Here is a 15733-nt window from a genome sequence, read left to right as displayed (position 1 = left end):
CTTGTCTCTTCCAGGCGTTAGTCTCACCTGGTGACACCCCCTTTCTTGGGGAAGAATGCTCTGCCACCCACAGGTGTTCCTGGGAGGTGCCCTATGCCCTACGTCCGACAGACATGGCAGTGCCAAGATGCACAAGTCCAAAAATCTTCAAAAAACTTCAAGAAAGTGCTTCAAAGTTGAAGAAGCCAGACCTCACTGCACAAAGGTTTCAGGAGCCCAGGTTATACAGCTCTGCCAGCTGAGAAGGACCTCTTCAGTACGGGACCTCTCCTCCAACCTGTAACACCGGATTGCCGTTACACTGGGCTTCAAAAGACTGGTGTTCAAGTCCTTTCCACGGAGAATCATGGTTTTCTAGACAAATACTGTTTGGGTATATGATTTCTGAGCTTAAGGACTCCCATAAAAATTGAGAGTCCAAAAGTGTGCATGTCCCGTGGCTCAGAGAAGTACCAGATATTCACACTGGTGTTTTAGGGGCATTGGGACCATCTCTAGAAGATTGCTTCTGTGATTGTCCTTCTTGGTCTCCAAGATGCATCACTGACGACGTTATCACGCGATCACTGGCATCCTGACTAGCCTGAAGGAAAACATTACGATACCAGTGCTGGTAAATAAAACCAGTTCCAAGCTGTAATGATTTGCATCCTGGATATACCACCTGCTAACCGCACGTGCTCGCTATGACTGACTCAGTGCCACATCGCCGAGAACAAACTCTCATATTTTGAATGTAAGAATAAGCAGATTTTAAGTGAGGTGAAGGTGGTGGGAAATGGGCACAATCAGTCAAAAAAAAAAATGGAGTTACAGAATAAGACTTGAGACACAGCACATAGACAAGGCAAAAGGATGCACAATTTAGCTGAAGTTAAGGAGGGAGATGAGGAGAAAGAAGGGGACAGGTGAGGAGAAAGAAGGGGACAGGTGAGGAGAAAGAAGGGGACAGGTGAGGAGAAAGAAGGGGACAGGTGAGGAGAAAGAAGGGGACAGGTGAGGAGAAAGAAGGGGACAGGTGAGGAGAAAGAAGGGGACAGGTGAGGAGAAAGAAGGGGACAGGTGAGGAGAAAGAAGGGGACAGGTGAGGAGAAAGAAGGGGACAGGTGATGAAAGAGTCCACAATCAAGCTATTAACTGTAATTCAACATAAAGTGATATATTTGAGTACGCACCAAGTTCTTGTACTGTCCAAAACTGCTAACAGTTTTTGAAAGTCTAAGTCACACCGTGAGCCTTTGATGTTCTAATATTTGTGTAAACTTTTCCATAGGTTAGAAATCACACCTCCTACACCGAATGCTTTTAATTGAAGAATCTAGCATTAAAAAATAAACTCACCTTTTCACACACATCTGAATTAAAAACGTAATTCGCAAACTGCTGGAGGCCTGCTTATATAGGTCAAGGTTGCTCGGGTTCATTGCTTTGTATATTACAGTTTAAAGAATGCTCTAAATTCAAGGTTTTTAACTTTTTAATCTATGGGGAAAACTTCCTATAAACTCAGATTAACGACTGCTAATGCACTGAAGAAAGAAAACCGAAAACCTTCCTCCTACTATAAAAACAAAATAGTGTGGCCTCTGTTTCTTTTCTGATAAGAGTCTTAAATACCAAACATTTAACTGCATAATAACATTTACTGGCAGCCAGGCAGCCTGCTTAGCAGATATATAAAGCAGGTAAAAGGAGAAAAAGTTAATTTCTTGGCTGAATGATTCCATCGGTAGCTATAGGGCAAACTAGAAAGTCTTTTAGTAAAGTAGCAGTTGATTCTTCTATCAATCTGCAGCACACATACTCTTCCAAGGAATGCATTAAATATGAAAATCATATCCCGTTATCATCTGTTTCCAGCTTTCAGCCCAGTAAGCTTTTCTTAATGAATGCTGTAGCCTAAGGGACAAGCATGCTGTTGGCTTTTCTCAATAATGGAGTGATGCTACCATTTTTGCTTATTACAATATCGACTAGCTGAGGGGGTTTCACACATAGTCACAAGTGACTACTCTTGCCAGCATGCTCCAAGTTATTACAAGATGTTTTTAGACATTTCATCTAAAAGAGCTTTACTGCTTTTAGTGAAGAAAACAGCTATGGTCTTGAACTGTATCATTTATATGGAGATAGGAGGAGGGATTAGAAGCCTGCATTACTGCAGATATATAGCAGAATATATTTAAGTATTCCTTGTCAGTCTTTGTCTGTTACTTAGATATGCAATCTCTTTTTGCTTCTTCTGAGAAAAGGTCAAAACGCACAAAATTATAAATACACCGTATGAATCGACTGCTGCATTTTTAAAAACATCATTCATTAAGAATATTTCCTCCTCGGTCAAGACCATTTTCACACTATTCAGCATAGGAATTATAAAAACCAACACAAAGATGAATATAAACAGTTAAGAGTTTTTTCTCCCCCCTGTTTAATTCTAGTTCTTTGGTTGAAATAATTGCACTTTTTACCCAGGTTATTCTACTTCACTCAGGCACTAAACAATATTTCACACTACAAATGCCACAACAAAAATCCCCACGCAAAGACTGCTTAGCAATGCCTGCCTCTTCACGCAGCAGCTCAGAGGAAAGCACATCAGTGTAATAAAACACATTTCCCCCCCACTTCTTTCACATTACCTGCTCGTTGTATTCTTCTTCCTTGTCACCTTCTGCTGACAAGTTACCCTCTTGAAGTGATAACACGCTTTTAATTTCTCTTCCATACCATGCCTAAATGTGAAGAAATCCATTACATAAAATTGAAGGCCAAAAAAAACCCCACCACAAATCAACAAATATTACTTTGCAAATTGTGCACTTTTAAATGTAATGTCCTAGCAGCATTTTTTACTTGGACTATATTTTAAAAGCCAGAAATCCCATTTTCTCCTAATTTTTCCACTCCCCTGAACAAATGACGTGGCCTGTACACAATCTCCTGCAGGTTTTTAATACACATTTATTCATTCACGTAATTTAGAATCCTACAAAATAGTAATAACTTGGGAAGAAATAAATTTGAGCAACAACTAGCAATATTTCACACTACAAATGCCACAACAAAAATCCCCACGCAAAGACTGCTTAGCAATGCCTGCCTCTTCACGCAGCAGCTCAGAGGAAAGCACATCAGTGTAATAAAACACATTTCCCCCCCACTTCTTTCACATTACCTGCTCGTTGTATTCTTCTTCCTTGTCACCTTCTGCTGACAAGTTACCCTCTTGAAGTGATAACACGCTTTTAATTTCTCTTCCATACCATGCCTAAATGTGAAGAAATCCATTACATAAAATTGAAGGCCAAAAAAAACCCCACCACAAATCAACAAATATTACTTTGCAAATTGTGCACTTTTAAATGTAATGTCCTAGCAGCATTTTTTACTTGGACTATATTTTAAAAGCCAGAAATCCCATTTTCTCCTAATTTTTCCACTCCCCTGAACAAATGACGTGGCCTGTACACAATCTCCTGCAGGTTTTTAATACACATTTATTCATTCACGTAATTTAGAATCCTACAAAATAGTAATAACTTGGGAAGAAATAAATTTGAGTCAACAACTAGTATTTGTAACACCAAATTATTTCTGCTGTATCCAGACAATGACTCCACTGCTTTGGGATGAAATGAGCTTTAGAATTTGTATTTGTTTTACATACATCATCTTACAACTCATTAAGCTATTATAAGGAAAAAATATATGGCAGATGTTATAAAGAGCAACCAGCATGAAAGGCAACTTGCTGTAGTGTTACTAAAACAACTGCATAAACCGCCTTCACCTCCACTACATTGTTTAATTGACCAAATGTAATGCATTCATAGTAGGACTACTGCTTAAAAGCCAAGCAGATGCAGCACCTATAATTAATCCTGTTTGTTAGTAATTGTAAACCCCAATAACAAGTTACATCGGCCCTGAATGAAAGCACTTCAATACCTATTCTGCATCAGGTAATATGCATGAAAATAAATCTTTAAAACAATTAACTTAACCAGCTCTGCACTTCACTCCAATGGTGCATTCAGCAAGTCTGCTATCTCCCAGGTAATAGAAGCTGTTCGTAAAACTGTAAACGTGAAATTTTAAGAAACAAAAGCTAACCACATGAGAATTAAAGATGCTCAAAATAAACTTAAATGTAACTACTGGATTTTCCTGAAAGCTTAAGTGAATTTACTTATACTCCCAAAAATTTCTGAGCAAGTTGCAGATACACAAACACAGGGGGAAAAAAAAAGTTAATCTTTCAGAAACAAAAGAAGTTTCATCAGTTACAGCCACATAATAAACTATGCACATAGTTATGATAAAGCACTCCTAAAGGGCATTCTCTCTCTATGAAAAAAAAGAAAATAGTAATAATTTCTTTCTGTGTACTTCCATGATAGATTAAATGATTACATGCTCCATAATTCTTACGCAATCCACAACAAGGGGGCTTTTCATAACTGCAACATAGAGGATATGTAATCTGTGCTTTGTTCAACAGCTCAGAAAAATAAGCCTAACCTGGCAAAAATAAAATAGATGGCATAGAAACATCAAAATGGAAGCAATGAACGAAAACCCTGCGTGCAGATAAACCCATGGCACAACTGTGACTCACACCAGTATGTTGTAACAACCTACCACTAGTCCAACTGGTGTGTATTAGGATTGCTCAGAAAAAAAAAAATCCTTAAAAACAACAGGGGAAACCTAGCATCACAACATACCCCCTGGTCCTGCTCTGCTTTAAATAAAATTTAAAAAAAAAAAAAGGAGGGGAGGGGAGGAACACGCACACACCCCCAGGGACAGTCTGTAAACTATATGTTACTAAGCTGAAGCAAGGAAAAGATGCTCTGTGAACGTCACCAGACCCAACAGGCTTAGAAGAATTACCAGGCACTAGCTGGGCTACAGTTGTGCGAGGAATTTATTAATGTGGGTATGCAACCATGGGATGTTAGCCAGCCCATTGGTTTATTGGAGTGGAAATTGATTGCCACCATAAGAGATAGCTGCATCTTTTCCAGAGACCCTCCTTACTTCCAAAGGCAGGGAGATCAGCTAACCACCCCCCCAGAATCACCTGCTCTGTACCCTGAAGTCAAGGACAGCACCTCCCAAATAGGAAACGTACATGCAAGCCTACTGGCATTTCAGAGGGAGTGTTAATCAACACGAACGGGTCTCATCACCCCATCTCAAATACCATGCATAAAAATCTTCCACATGAGCAGAGAAAAGCAAAGATTGGGGCTATTTATTTTAATATGAACAACAGAAGGCAGGGTCAATACATTGCAAGTTACAGCTAATATGGGGAGAGTTGTCTGGAGCCAGCTAGTTGTTGTTGTTAATTAAAAAAAAGCAAGGAGATTTTCAATGAAATCAAAGACAACTAATTTAAAACCAATAAAGTTTGGGGGTGGTTTTTTGGTTGGTTGTTTTTTTAGCCACAGTACAAAATTACCATATAGGGCTTGTTGTCACATTATACTGATTTGACAAAAAGCTTATGAGGATCCAAAAAGGACTAGACACTGCATTAACATCCATAGTTAAAGGACCAAAGATTTTTAGAAAGGACAAAGGCTCACACTTCAGGTCATACATTTATCTACCGAAAGGAATTTTTCTAACATAAAACTGCATGCAAATGGTTTCTCACCCTTTACTGTGATGCAGCTAGTGAAAGCCAAACCAGACAGTAGGAAAAAAAAAAAAGTACATTACTGCTTCTACATCCCTACTTCAGGCTCAGCTCTAATAACGCTTCCTAGTGCAGTGTTTCCAGAGCATATTAAGAGAAAAGTTTAAAAAAATATTTTAAAGTAAGGTTTGTTCGTTTGTTTTTGAACTTCTACATAATTTTGTATTTTTTCCCCTTCCGCTCCCCCTGTTTTTATGTTGCAGTCTGATTCTCTCCTCCTCTCAGCTTTTTTCAGAAGTGCTTATGTATTTCTTCTCACATACTTGCTGTGTCTGAGGACCCCAGCCACCCCACACTTTCCTTTCAGTCCCGTACCACTGTCATCCAAGGGTGCTGCTACACCTCCACATTTTCTGGACCCAGGCTTTTTAGACACCTCCTTTTAAGAGGATCAGAGTCTAAGTTTTACTGTCTCAGATCAAGCTGTGTGCGCCCCTGAACAGAAGAGAGAGGGAGGAAAACAGTACACTGAGAACACTGTTCCTGTTTTAATTCAAACTGCATTTCAGAGGAATAAAAAACAATCACAGCTGAGTTTAGACAGCCACACAAAAATAAGCGTTATGTCAGTACCACATCATAGGGCTTAAAATGCCTCAACTAATTTGTTTCCTTCCCTCCTTTCTTCCAGCAAGTTAAAAAAGGGGAGTGGCAGAGGGACAGAAATAGCCCCTACCAAATACTTCTGAAGAATGCTACTGCTCTTAGAAAGCAGATATAAACACATTTCCCTCCCAGTTTTTACCTCCTCAAAAATCTAACTCCATATATTAGTGGCATGAGCACGTCACAATTTTATTTTTTTAAATCTGAGATCATTACCAATCTATATCACTTTGCAACATCCCAAATTGTCTTCAGGGAATAGCAAGACAACATATTAATAACGGATTCAAAAACCCTCAAAGCTTGGCTGTTTCTTATAGTAGCCTATTAAATTGAAAGTACTTCAGTCATGAGTTACGATTAAAAAAAATCCTGTCTGTTATATAACCTTAAATATGGATCCTGATCAAGTTTGTTTCAAACATTAAGGTAAGACATGCGGAAATCTCTTTACTAGTATAGAAGAGTTTCATCTTACTTCTGCACTAATTATAAAAAAAGCAACACTAATATAACTATTCAACCTACAATGGCATTACTGATACATAACCGTAAGAAAAAGACTGAAGCCATTTACCCCAATAGGGCTAAAAAGGAAAAGCAAAAAGTCTGTTCACATTTGCAAACGAGGGTCTGAAAGACTGGAAAATTAAGATAATCATCAAATTTTACTTCAGCGCGAGAAAAAAATCATAGCAATTCAGGCCTAGTGGTAACTGATCTTTTTATCTCAACACAAATGAAACGACTATAAATGCTTTTTTTACTTCCACAACTTTTTTTTTTCCTCCCATACTGTTTTAAGATATTAAGGTAGATTGACTACATACTGGAGGCACAGAAATCCCCATTTCATTATCAGTCCTTGTCATCACAGGGAGTAGGGGCTTGCCAGAAGGCAAATACTTTTCTCCAAAAAGAAAACACTGCAGAGTCAAGCTGACTTTTGACAACTGTTTCCACAACCAGAATTAGAGACCAAAACAATTGAAACAGGCAAAACAAATGGCAGAGGGTGGCTAATATAGTTGTTGAATGGTCACTTTCATTTGTCCTCATGAGAGCTTTTATTCTTCCATTTAAAATGTAATGGCCATGCATATTTTCTACCTGTTGCGGTAATTTTTAAGAAATTAGTCATTTAAAAACAGAACAGGCATGTATTAGTTCGACAGAGACCAAAACAATTGAAACAGGCAAAACAAATGGCAGAGGGTGGCTAATATAGTTGTTGAATGGTCACTTTCATTTGTCCTCATGAGAGCTTTTATTCTTCCATTTAAAATGTAATGGCCATGCATATTTTCTACCTGTTGCGGTAATTTTTAAGAAATTAGTCATTTAAAAACAGAACGGGCATGTATTAGTTCGACAACCTCTTTCATAAGGCTAATTCATCCCAGCACGAGTTCTCAAACTGACGACGTTCAGTGAAGTCAGCAATAAGACCCCTTTTGCAAGAGCGGACCCTTGAGCTGACAGCAGTCAAGGCTATGAGTGGAGAAAGGAAAAGCAGCACGTTTGCGGTCGTCTTTGATAACAAAGATGCTACAAAGAAGACAGCAAGAAGTATATTCTATTGGGTATTGGCTCTTTTAAAGTAGTCATTTGGTACTACCACACTCCTACCATGTCAGTTATGACGCGCAGTTCAAGTATACAAGGGGATGAAATACTCCTTGGGCTTTACTTTATTTACTTAAATAGCCCAGAAGAAAAGTTCAAAATTTCCAACTCTGAAGGCACGTGAGTCAAATCTGTGAGTACGTGCAAAAATGTTACCAAAAGCAAAGATCTGAGTGATGCAACAGGATGCTGGAGGAACTAGTTTTTTCTCTTACCACTGTTCAAGTATTGCTAGTTGACTGTTCAGTAATAGAACTAAGTGTGACCTCATTTTAGCTCAGCTTTAGTCCAGATAGTTCAAACAGTGATTTGTTATAACAGAAGTTATTTACTCTTACACCTTCTCCGCTGATGAAGTGGAGCAATAAGCATGGGCAAGACTAACTATGGCTATTTAGGGTGTTCACACCAGCAAAATTAAAAATATGTCCTGAAATGCATTCCACAAATTGTATTTGGGTGTTTAAGTAATAAAAGCCTTACTAAAATACAGTTTTATAACAAAGTCTTTATGAAAATACTACAATTCAAGTCGCCTTTTTCTCCTAACCTAGATACTGCTGGTTTATTATCTTACCACTAACACTCCAAACACATGATCCATTTCCACATTTTTTTTAATCTCAGTTCTCCCTCGCTTCCAAGAGACTCAGAAGCACACGGCACTTCACAGAACTCTACATTTAGTCTACAGTAAAGTGTTGCTGACTACTTCTGCAGCTACAGTAGGGTCTATTACATCATATATTAGCAGAGTTTGGGTTCATTTCAAATTCCCAAACATTACCACTTTAAGCACTCCAAAACATATGAGGTTTCACCAACATCTGAAGTCTTGATGTGCGTAATACTCAGACAAAACCAATTTAACAACCCTGTAATAACAGTAAACACTAACATATTAAGTCTTATAGAAAGTTACTTCCATCTTCTGAATCATCTCTGTGCTTGAAGTTCTCATATGAGCTTCAAATTGGTCAAATTCCTTTAAAAAGGTCTGGTTTCGCAGAATAGCTCCTTTTTGTCGTTCATCTATTTCTTTCAAGTATTTTTTCAGCTTCATGTATTTTAGTTTCATTCTATAGGGGAAAAAGAAACTGTACATAAAGAGCATGAAAACAAACACATCTATTCCAATCACTTTTCTTCAGACACATACATACTAACACTTATGTAGAAGCTGCTCCCCCAGCCCCCCAAAAGGGAGTAGACATTCTTCTGCACAACTGTCCAAAGCTACGTTACACAACTGACAGGATGTCTCCTATATAACTTCAGATTTAAACAGGGGTTTTGGTGTTCAAAAGGATAAGTATATTAAAAAAACACTTGTAAATTTGTTTTAAATGGATTATGGTTTAGTCATCTCACATTAAATCAAAATGAAAATCATATTTAGACAAATGTGCTCTGAAAGTCATACAAATTGTAACATTAAAGCTGCGGTTTCACAACTGCTTTAAGCCAACCTAAATCCATGCTGCCACCAAAAGGGGCATCTCACTCCAAGCCTTTCTTTTTTGTGCCAGTACTATCTGCTATGTAGCCACATGGCAGATTAGGCCAAGAGTAATCCAGCTGAAAATCCATCTAAACCAGTTCTCACCCACCCAAAAACCAGATTCATTTTCAGCCAGACCTATTTTCTTATCTGATGACAAGGCAGCCACACAAGCATTAGTGCCAACAAAGGGAAAATGTGAACCAAGGGCAGTCAGGAGCATCTTTTGGTCTCGATCTGCCTAGAGGTCTGCTTAAATCAGTAGTGAAATTGCAACCTAAATCCCCCAAGCTGCCAATATTTTCAGAGAAACTTCAGCTCAAAAACTGTTAGATTAAAATAAATCAAATAAAAACAGAAAACAAAGTACATGCGATGTTTCCCCACCCATTCAGGCTTTTTCTTCTTAAATTTACATATTCATTTTCTAATCTAAAGGCCCTCTTTCAGAAGAGGATTTCCTAAGGGATTGGCCATTATTGCACCTAGCCCTCAGTCCCTTTAGCCAAGACAGAAAAGTCAACTCTATGAGCTCGAAACACATTTTAGGAAAGGAACACTGGATGAGACACTTCAGCCCTCTGTTGTTGTTGGTTGGGGTTTTTTTTGCTTTGGTTTTGTTGTTTAGGGTTTGGGTGGGTTTTTTTTTTGTACAGACTGTATATCCAATTTACATTAAATAGATAACACAGAAACAATCCAAGGAGCAGGACCAGAACGTAGAATATCCTCTAGGACTTCCTAAAACTTTCAGACTTTATCTAAGACCCTAGGACTTTCTAGCACAAACTATGCTACAGTGATTTTGCAAAATTTGCATAAAACCAACTTGCATGTTAGCTATTACTAAGATAATAACATTTCAGTATTAAGAGAATAAGGCAGTTATGTTATTGCTGAAGGTATTTCATCAATAACTTAGAGACACGAATCTTACATTATACTTAACATATGAATATAAATGTATTGTTATAAAAAAACCTTCAAGATAACATTCTAAAAGCATTCCATGATACTGAAGTCTTTGTAACTAAAATAAAATAACCTATAAGAAGCTTTTAAATAGGCTTACAGGTATGCGTCAGACCTTCTGTATTCCATCAGTTTTCTTTCCAATTCCAGCCTTTTGGCTTCACTGAAAGAAAAACAAACAACACAGTAAGATAAAACTATCTCACAATTTAAATTCTCAAAATGCAAGAAATAAAGCATTTCACAGAGCATAAACTTTTCAGAGCAAAGAGCACATTTTCGCTAGATTGGTAGCCTTACAGATTGATCTGCCAGCCAAACTCATCACAAAAAAAAACCTCAAAGCTTTTACTTCTCTCTTTGTTCCTCATTGGAACAAGAGCTAGTTTGTTTTAAAGGGAAAAGATGCCTAAACATGTATATATCCACACAACACCCACCAAAATAGCCAGAGACTTCTGCCCAGCTTAAGCTGCTGTTTCAAGTCCCTTCTCCAGCAGCCCCAGGAAGGGCTCTAAGCCCTGAGACCGGCAGTTCACGAGCTCGTATCTCCCTTTCTTCCCCACTCCAAGTCCCAGAGCACGCCACTTTCAATGCAGGAAATACTTATCTGAACTCGCTCAAATGGACAGCTCCCCAGAACTTCCCATAGGAATGTATCAACACGTTAAAATAGATTTCCAGAAAATCCCAACTCTTTCCCGGCTTACAGACCCAACGTGCTATCCAAGTATTTTATTTAACAATTTGAACTTAAAATCAAGTACATATTTCACACTTATGCATTAAAGCCAAGTACATCTAGAGATACGCTAGCGCTACCTGCCAGAACTTAAAGGGTAACAGATGTAAGTAACCACCAAAAATATTTATGGTTGTGAAAATGCTGTGAGGCCATCTGTACCTGCCAAAAGCAATGCAAGGGTATAGGCCCACGGGAATGATCAGACTGCTTAAGAACAAACTCCATACCTCACCTACAATCTATTTCAAAGAGAATCTATTGTCAGGAAGAGAAAAGAGTAAAGCTGATATTATTTAATAATTACAAATTGCATCTGAAGATGAGCAACCATCCCATGAGTGGAAAAAAAAAATCAATTGATAAGACAGAGGCTTCCAGTAGATTCACATTACAAACCCTGCAACAATCAAAGCAAGTACCCCAAGTTGCTTATTAAAAAATAGTATCAAATTCTTATTAGCCAGGAAGGCTGTACATATGCAAGTGATACGGGCAGATACATGAGATTGCATGCACCCATATGGCTAGGCATGCTTATCTGTGGATTTGTGCACTACCCTACAAACGCGTCCATGTCATAGCCACACACATTTGCCTCCTCCCAGTTGCCCTGCACAGAGGAAAGCAAGGAAAAAAACCCTTTCTGCTTCTCAGTCAGAGATCAAGGCATCCATTTTACCCATCTGATCCTGCCACTGCCTGAAACAAGATTAGGTTTTCATGTCATGTATGCAATTTAAAAGCCACGCTTCATCTGGGATCTCATCCTTTCAATTTCCTTTTACATGATGGACAGCTACGCAAAAGCAGATTTCAAGATCTTGTTTTTACACTTCTAGAAGTAATTTTCATGACTCAATGAAGAACACTGATATCCTGATGGATGTAAAAGCCGATGGATGCGGACAGCCATTGGCTCCAATCCTATTTCTCATTCTCTGATACCACAGGTAGCACATCACATTCCTTAGCTCCTGAAAGATCGTTTCCTTTTTGCCAGCGTGGTTCCCCAGTATCCCCTTAATTAGTCTGTTACAGCTATTTAGACAGCACATTAAGTAAGGTCTTCTCAAGCCAAGACAAAGTGGTATAAGAAACATCAGGTAAGAGCATCTCAGCATTTGAGTATCATCATTATGGATGCCTAAAATGGTCACCGCACAGCTCGTGGCGTTTTGCAACGCAGCTCTGTCCAAGCACTGAATTAGAGGCAATCAAGACTTTACTTGTAGATTTGCTTGCCCAGGTTCTGGCAAGGTTCTAGCACAGTTTCTTTGTGTCAGTGACAGAAGTGAAGCTCGAAGCAGCACAAGGATCATTCTGGCCCCTCCGTTGCACCACCACCTCCTTTTTTTACATGAAAAACAAAGCTCTCGGCCTGAAACTTCTATTTGTTCACGCAGTTTTGCATTAGGTTAAAATGGTGCAAACAGTCAGCTATCAACTTTTTTCTTAAATGGGCAAAAATAGCACACTTCAGAACTTTTTAAAGGATCCAGGTGGCTCATTTTCAAACAACCCTGAATCTTCAGTCTACAGAGAAAGAGGGTTAGTTTGGGATTTGAGAGCAGAATTAAATTCCCTGGTCAGCCACAAGCTCTCTCTAATCTCCGGCATTTCACCAGGCATCGATCTGTAGTGATATTTGATCCCTCACCTCCCATTTAAACCAGCAGGACTAAGATGCCTCAATATTTTTTTTGAGATACCAGGCCTTAGTCTCTTTGTGCTCCAGTTCTGCATCCGTAATGTAGGAACAACAGTACTCCTGTCATGATACCCTGTTGAGATAAGTACATAGAAAATTGCGCAACACTTGGGCACAATGCAGTCTTCCCATAAAAGTAAGAAATGTTATTTTTACAGTTGTTTTTCTACACCAGTCTGACATTAGATCAACTGTTGAGCACCGAGCTGCATCCACCTTACTAGCCTGGAGCCTGGCCAGAGCCTGCTCAAGCCCTTAGCCAACTGCGCCGGTCCCCTGGGCGGCTTAGAGGGGGCCTGTTTAGCACCATCTTCGACATACAACTGATACCAGCAGATATTTCTGAAACTAATAATCCTACCTGGTTCACATCTGTTCAGGACATCTCAGTATTTGTACACGTTTACTGCAAATCACCCTTAGTGCGAAGCATCTGGCCTCACTGTCTGAAAAGCAACGCTAACTGCAAAGTTAGTCACAGTGTTAAGTACAGCACTTTACGATATAATTCATTTACTTCATCGCCCACACCACTCAAACACTGCCTTTCTCACCAGCAACCACTGAAGACTAAGTGCTGATTAATCAGAACATGGTCAGGTCTGGATAAAACACAGAAGGTAAACTCTCTGCCCCATTTCACTTATTATCTTAGACACCTCAAACCCAACTCTTTATAATTTTGCACGCAACACAGATACCACTGACCTGCGTACAGAGACCTACGCATGCAGTAATCTTTATATTTAGATTGGACAAAGTACCAGCATTAGGAAATAAAATATGGCCAATAAAGTCTAACACGTAACTTAAGGTACAGTTATGGGGTTTTTTGCACAAGTCTGAAGGCAGTCCATGCTGACTATTTATCAGAAGCTTAATATCTGGTGGCTAATTTCTCAAGCACCTCAGCACTTAGAGATCTAAAGAAAAAAGATATTTATGAGAACAGGTGGAAAAGAAATATTCATGACAACTCCCTTTTAGTTCACCAAGTCAGATGGGGGACATAACCAAGCAGCAGCTTCCTCGCCATATTCAAGCTCTTGCACATACGGCTTAATAGTAGTGGCTCGTTGTTTGCCTAAGCACAACTGCGAACTGAAAGCAGGACTGCAGTCAGGAGTGAAACAGCCGTCGGGTACTTCAGGTCTTAGAACAGGCGACTTGAAATTAGATCAGTGCAAAATTCCAAAGTGGGACTTAAAAAGCTGAAATGCTCCACTGATTTAACAAAAGTTTTTATATTTTACACTTTAAAAAGTTGTTTAGATAAAAGGTATCACTTCGAGAAATTCTGAAGAGGCAACTGCCTCTGCAGCACCACTCCCGGAAGCAACAGCAGCATACAACTTGCAGTCCGGCATAAAAACTACTCCTTGTTTGTCAACACCACCAAGTGCAAATACATCTTTTATTTTATATTTTAAAGTACATACAACAGAAGAGCGCCAGGCAGAAAAGGTCTATTTACTACCACAGACCTGTTAAGCTGGGTCTCCAAAGGAAGCACAACCTTATGCAATCATGCTGTCTGCCCGCCTGTAACTCCCCTTCCCCAAATAACTCTTGAATCTTTTGGTGCAACTGAATTAGACAGAGGAGCTGACATCTGAGATGTACTACGTTCCCAGAGGTTTCAGAGGAGCTGAAGAGGGGTAGTCCATTTGTGCAGTGTGAGCTCAGCCCTAGCTCAGACAACAGAGAAGCTACGAAAGAGGTGACCCAACTTCATGCAGATCAGGCTCTTGGGAAGCACAAGACAACTCTACTCCTAACACGAGGGATATCTGCACACAAAGACATAGTTTAAAGCAGCATGCAGTCTAGAACGCTCAGATTTTAATCTGCCCTCTCCCTTCATTTTCTAACGCCGCAATTTAGATAAAGTGTCTTCCCTATCTAGGGCCCACATCTTTAATAATTTCTATACAATAGAAGTATACTTTGTATACTCTTACCCAGTCTTTTAAACAGCAAGTTATTCCTGTTTTGTTTGCCAGGGGTCTTCCAGGCCAGAACAGGATATTAGTGAAGATATACACGGCATTTTTGTAAAAGCACTATCTACGTGCAAGTTTAGATTCTCACAGCCATGGTGTTACTATTTCTGCTAATACTGTATGTTTGAGATGCTAGCATGAGACCCAGAAATCAAAGTCTTCTGTATTAGAAGAGCAGGTACTGCTTAAAAAGCAACTTCATGACAGTATACCATAAATGATCTCAAGAGACTTCCTCTGGCCAGAAAAAGAAAAGTGCTAATTGACACCAGTTACTGTGGTTACTGCAGTGAGTAACAGGCCGGGAGCATCACTAATTGCGCACAGCTTCAGAGGAACGCGCCGGTGATTGAGATCCCTCAGGCCAAAGCCCCTTCAGAAAGCTGGCATCACCACGTACACTTGCCTTTTTCCTGAAAGTCAGACCCGCCCCAAAGCGCCCACAAACTGAAACGCCTAAAATAACTTTTTTTAAAGATTAAAGAGGTGCCTGTAGGAGAAACACCTGTACCTGTCCATTCATCAACCGGCCAGCTCCGAAACGTCAGCATCTATATCATTTGCTTGCTCGCTTAAAGTAACAAGTAATTTCGTACGCATTGCCAGAAGCGCTTCGGGAGAACTTCTCAGACAAGCAGTGCCAGGTCTACAGCGCCTTCAGAGCTCACCCAGCACGCTAATACAGAAGCCACACAGCGGAATGACTGAAAACACGGGAGCCGGCTGTTACCGACGCGCTAGCTTTAGGTATCCTCCCCCCACCCCGGCACACGATCAGCCGAAAGAAGACGATAAAGCAGAAGGAGGTGACAGAAGCGCCCTGTCCCAGACGCTGCTGGGGACCCTGGACTATCCCCCC

At 39.7% G+C, this 15733-nt stretch overlaps 1 protein-coding gene across 1 annotated transcript in view; it reads right to left on the bottom strand.

Annotated features, from left to right (window-relative positions):
* Positions 1–15733, bottom strand: part of KIZ (kizuna centrosomal protein) — a 55999-nt gene that overhangs the window by 37781 nt on the left and 2485 nt on the right. Inside the window, exons 2-5 of the mRNA XM_019474420.1 lie at positions 10519–10581; positions 8871–9024; positions 3179–3271; positions 2643–2735 (exon numbers count right to left, since the gene is read on the bottom strand). Coding sequence (XP_019329965.1) covers positions 2643–2735; positions 3179–3271; positions 8871–9024; positions 10519–10581 — 403 coding nt within the window. The remainder of the gene's footprint in view (positions 1–2642; positions 2736–3178; positions 3272–8870; positions 9025–10518; positions 10582–15733) is intronic.

Source organism: Aptenodytes forsteri, unplaced genomic scaffold (genome assembly GCF_000699145.1).
Source record: "Aptenodytes forsteri isolate BGI_AS27 unplaced genomic scaffold, ASM69914v1 Scaffold185, whole genome shotgun sequence".
Taxonomy (NCBI): domain Eukaryota; kingdom Metazoa; phylum Chordata; class Aves; order Sphenisciformes; family Spheniscidae; genus Aptenodytes; species Aptenodytes forsteri.
The sequence above is the reverse complement of the archived record's forward strand: the minus strand, read 5'-3'. Positions and strand labels throughout refer to the sequence as shown.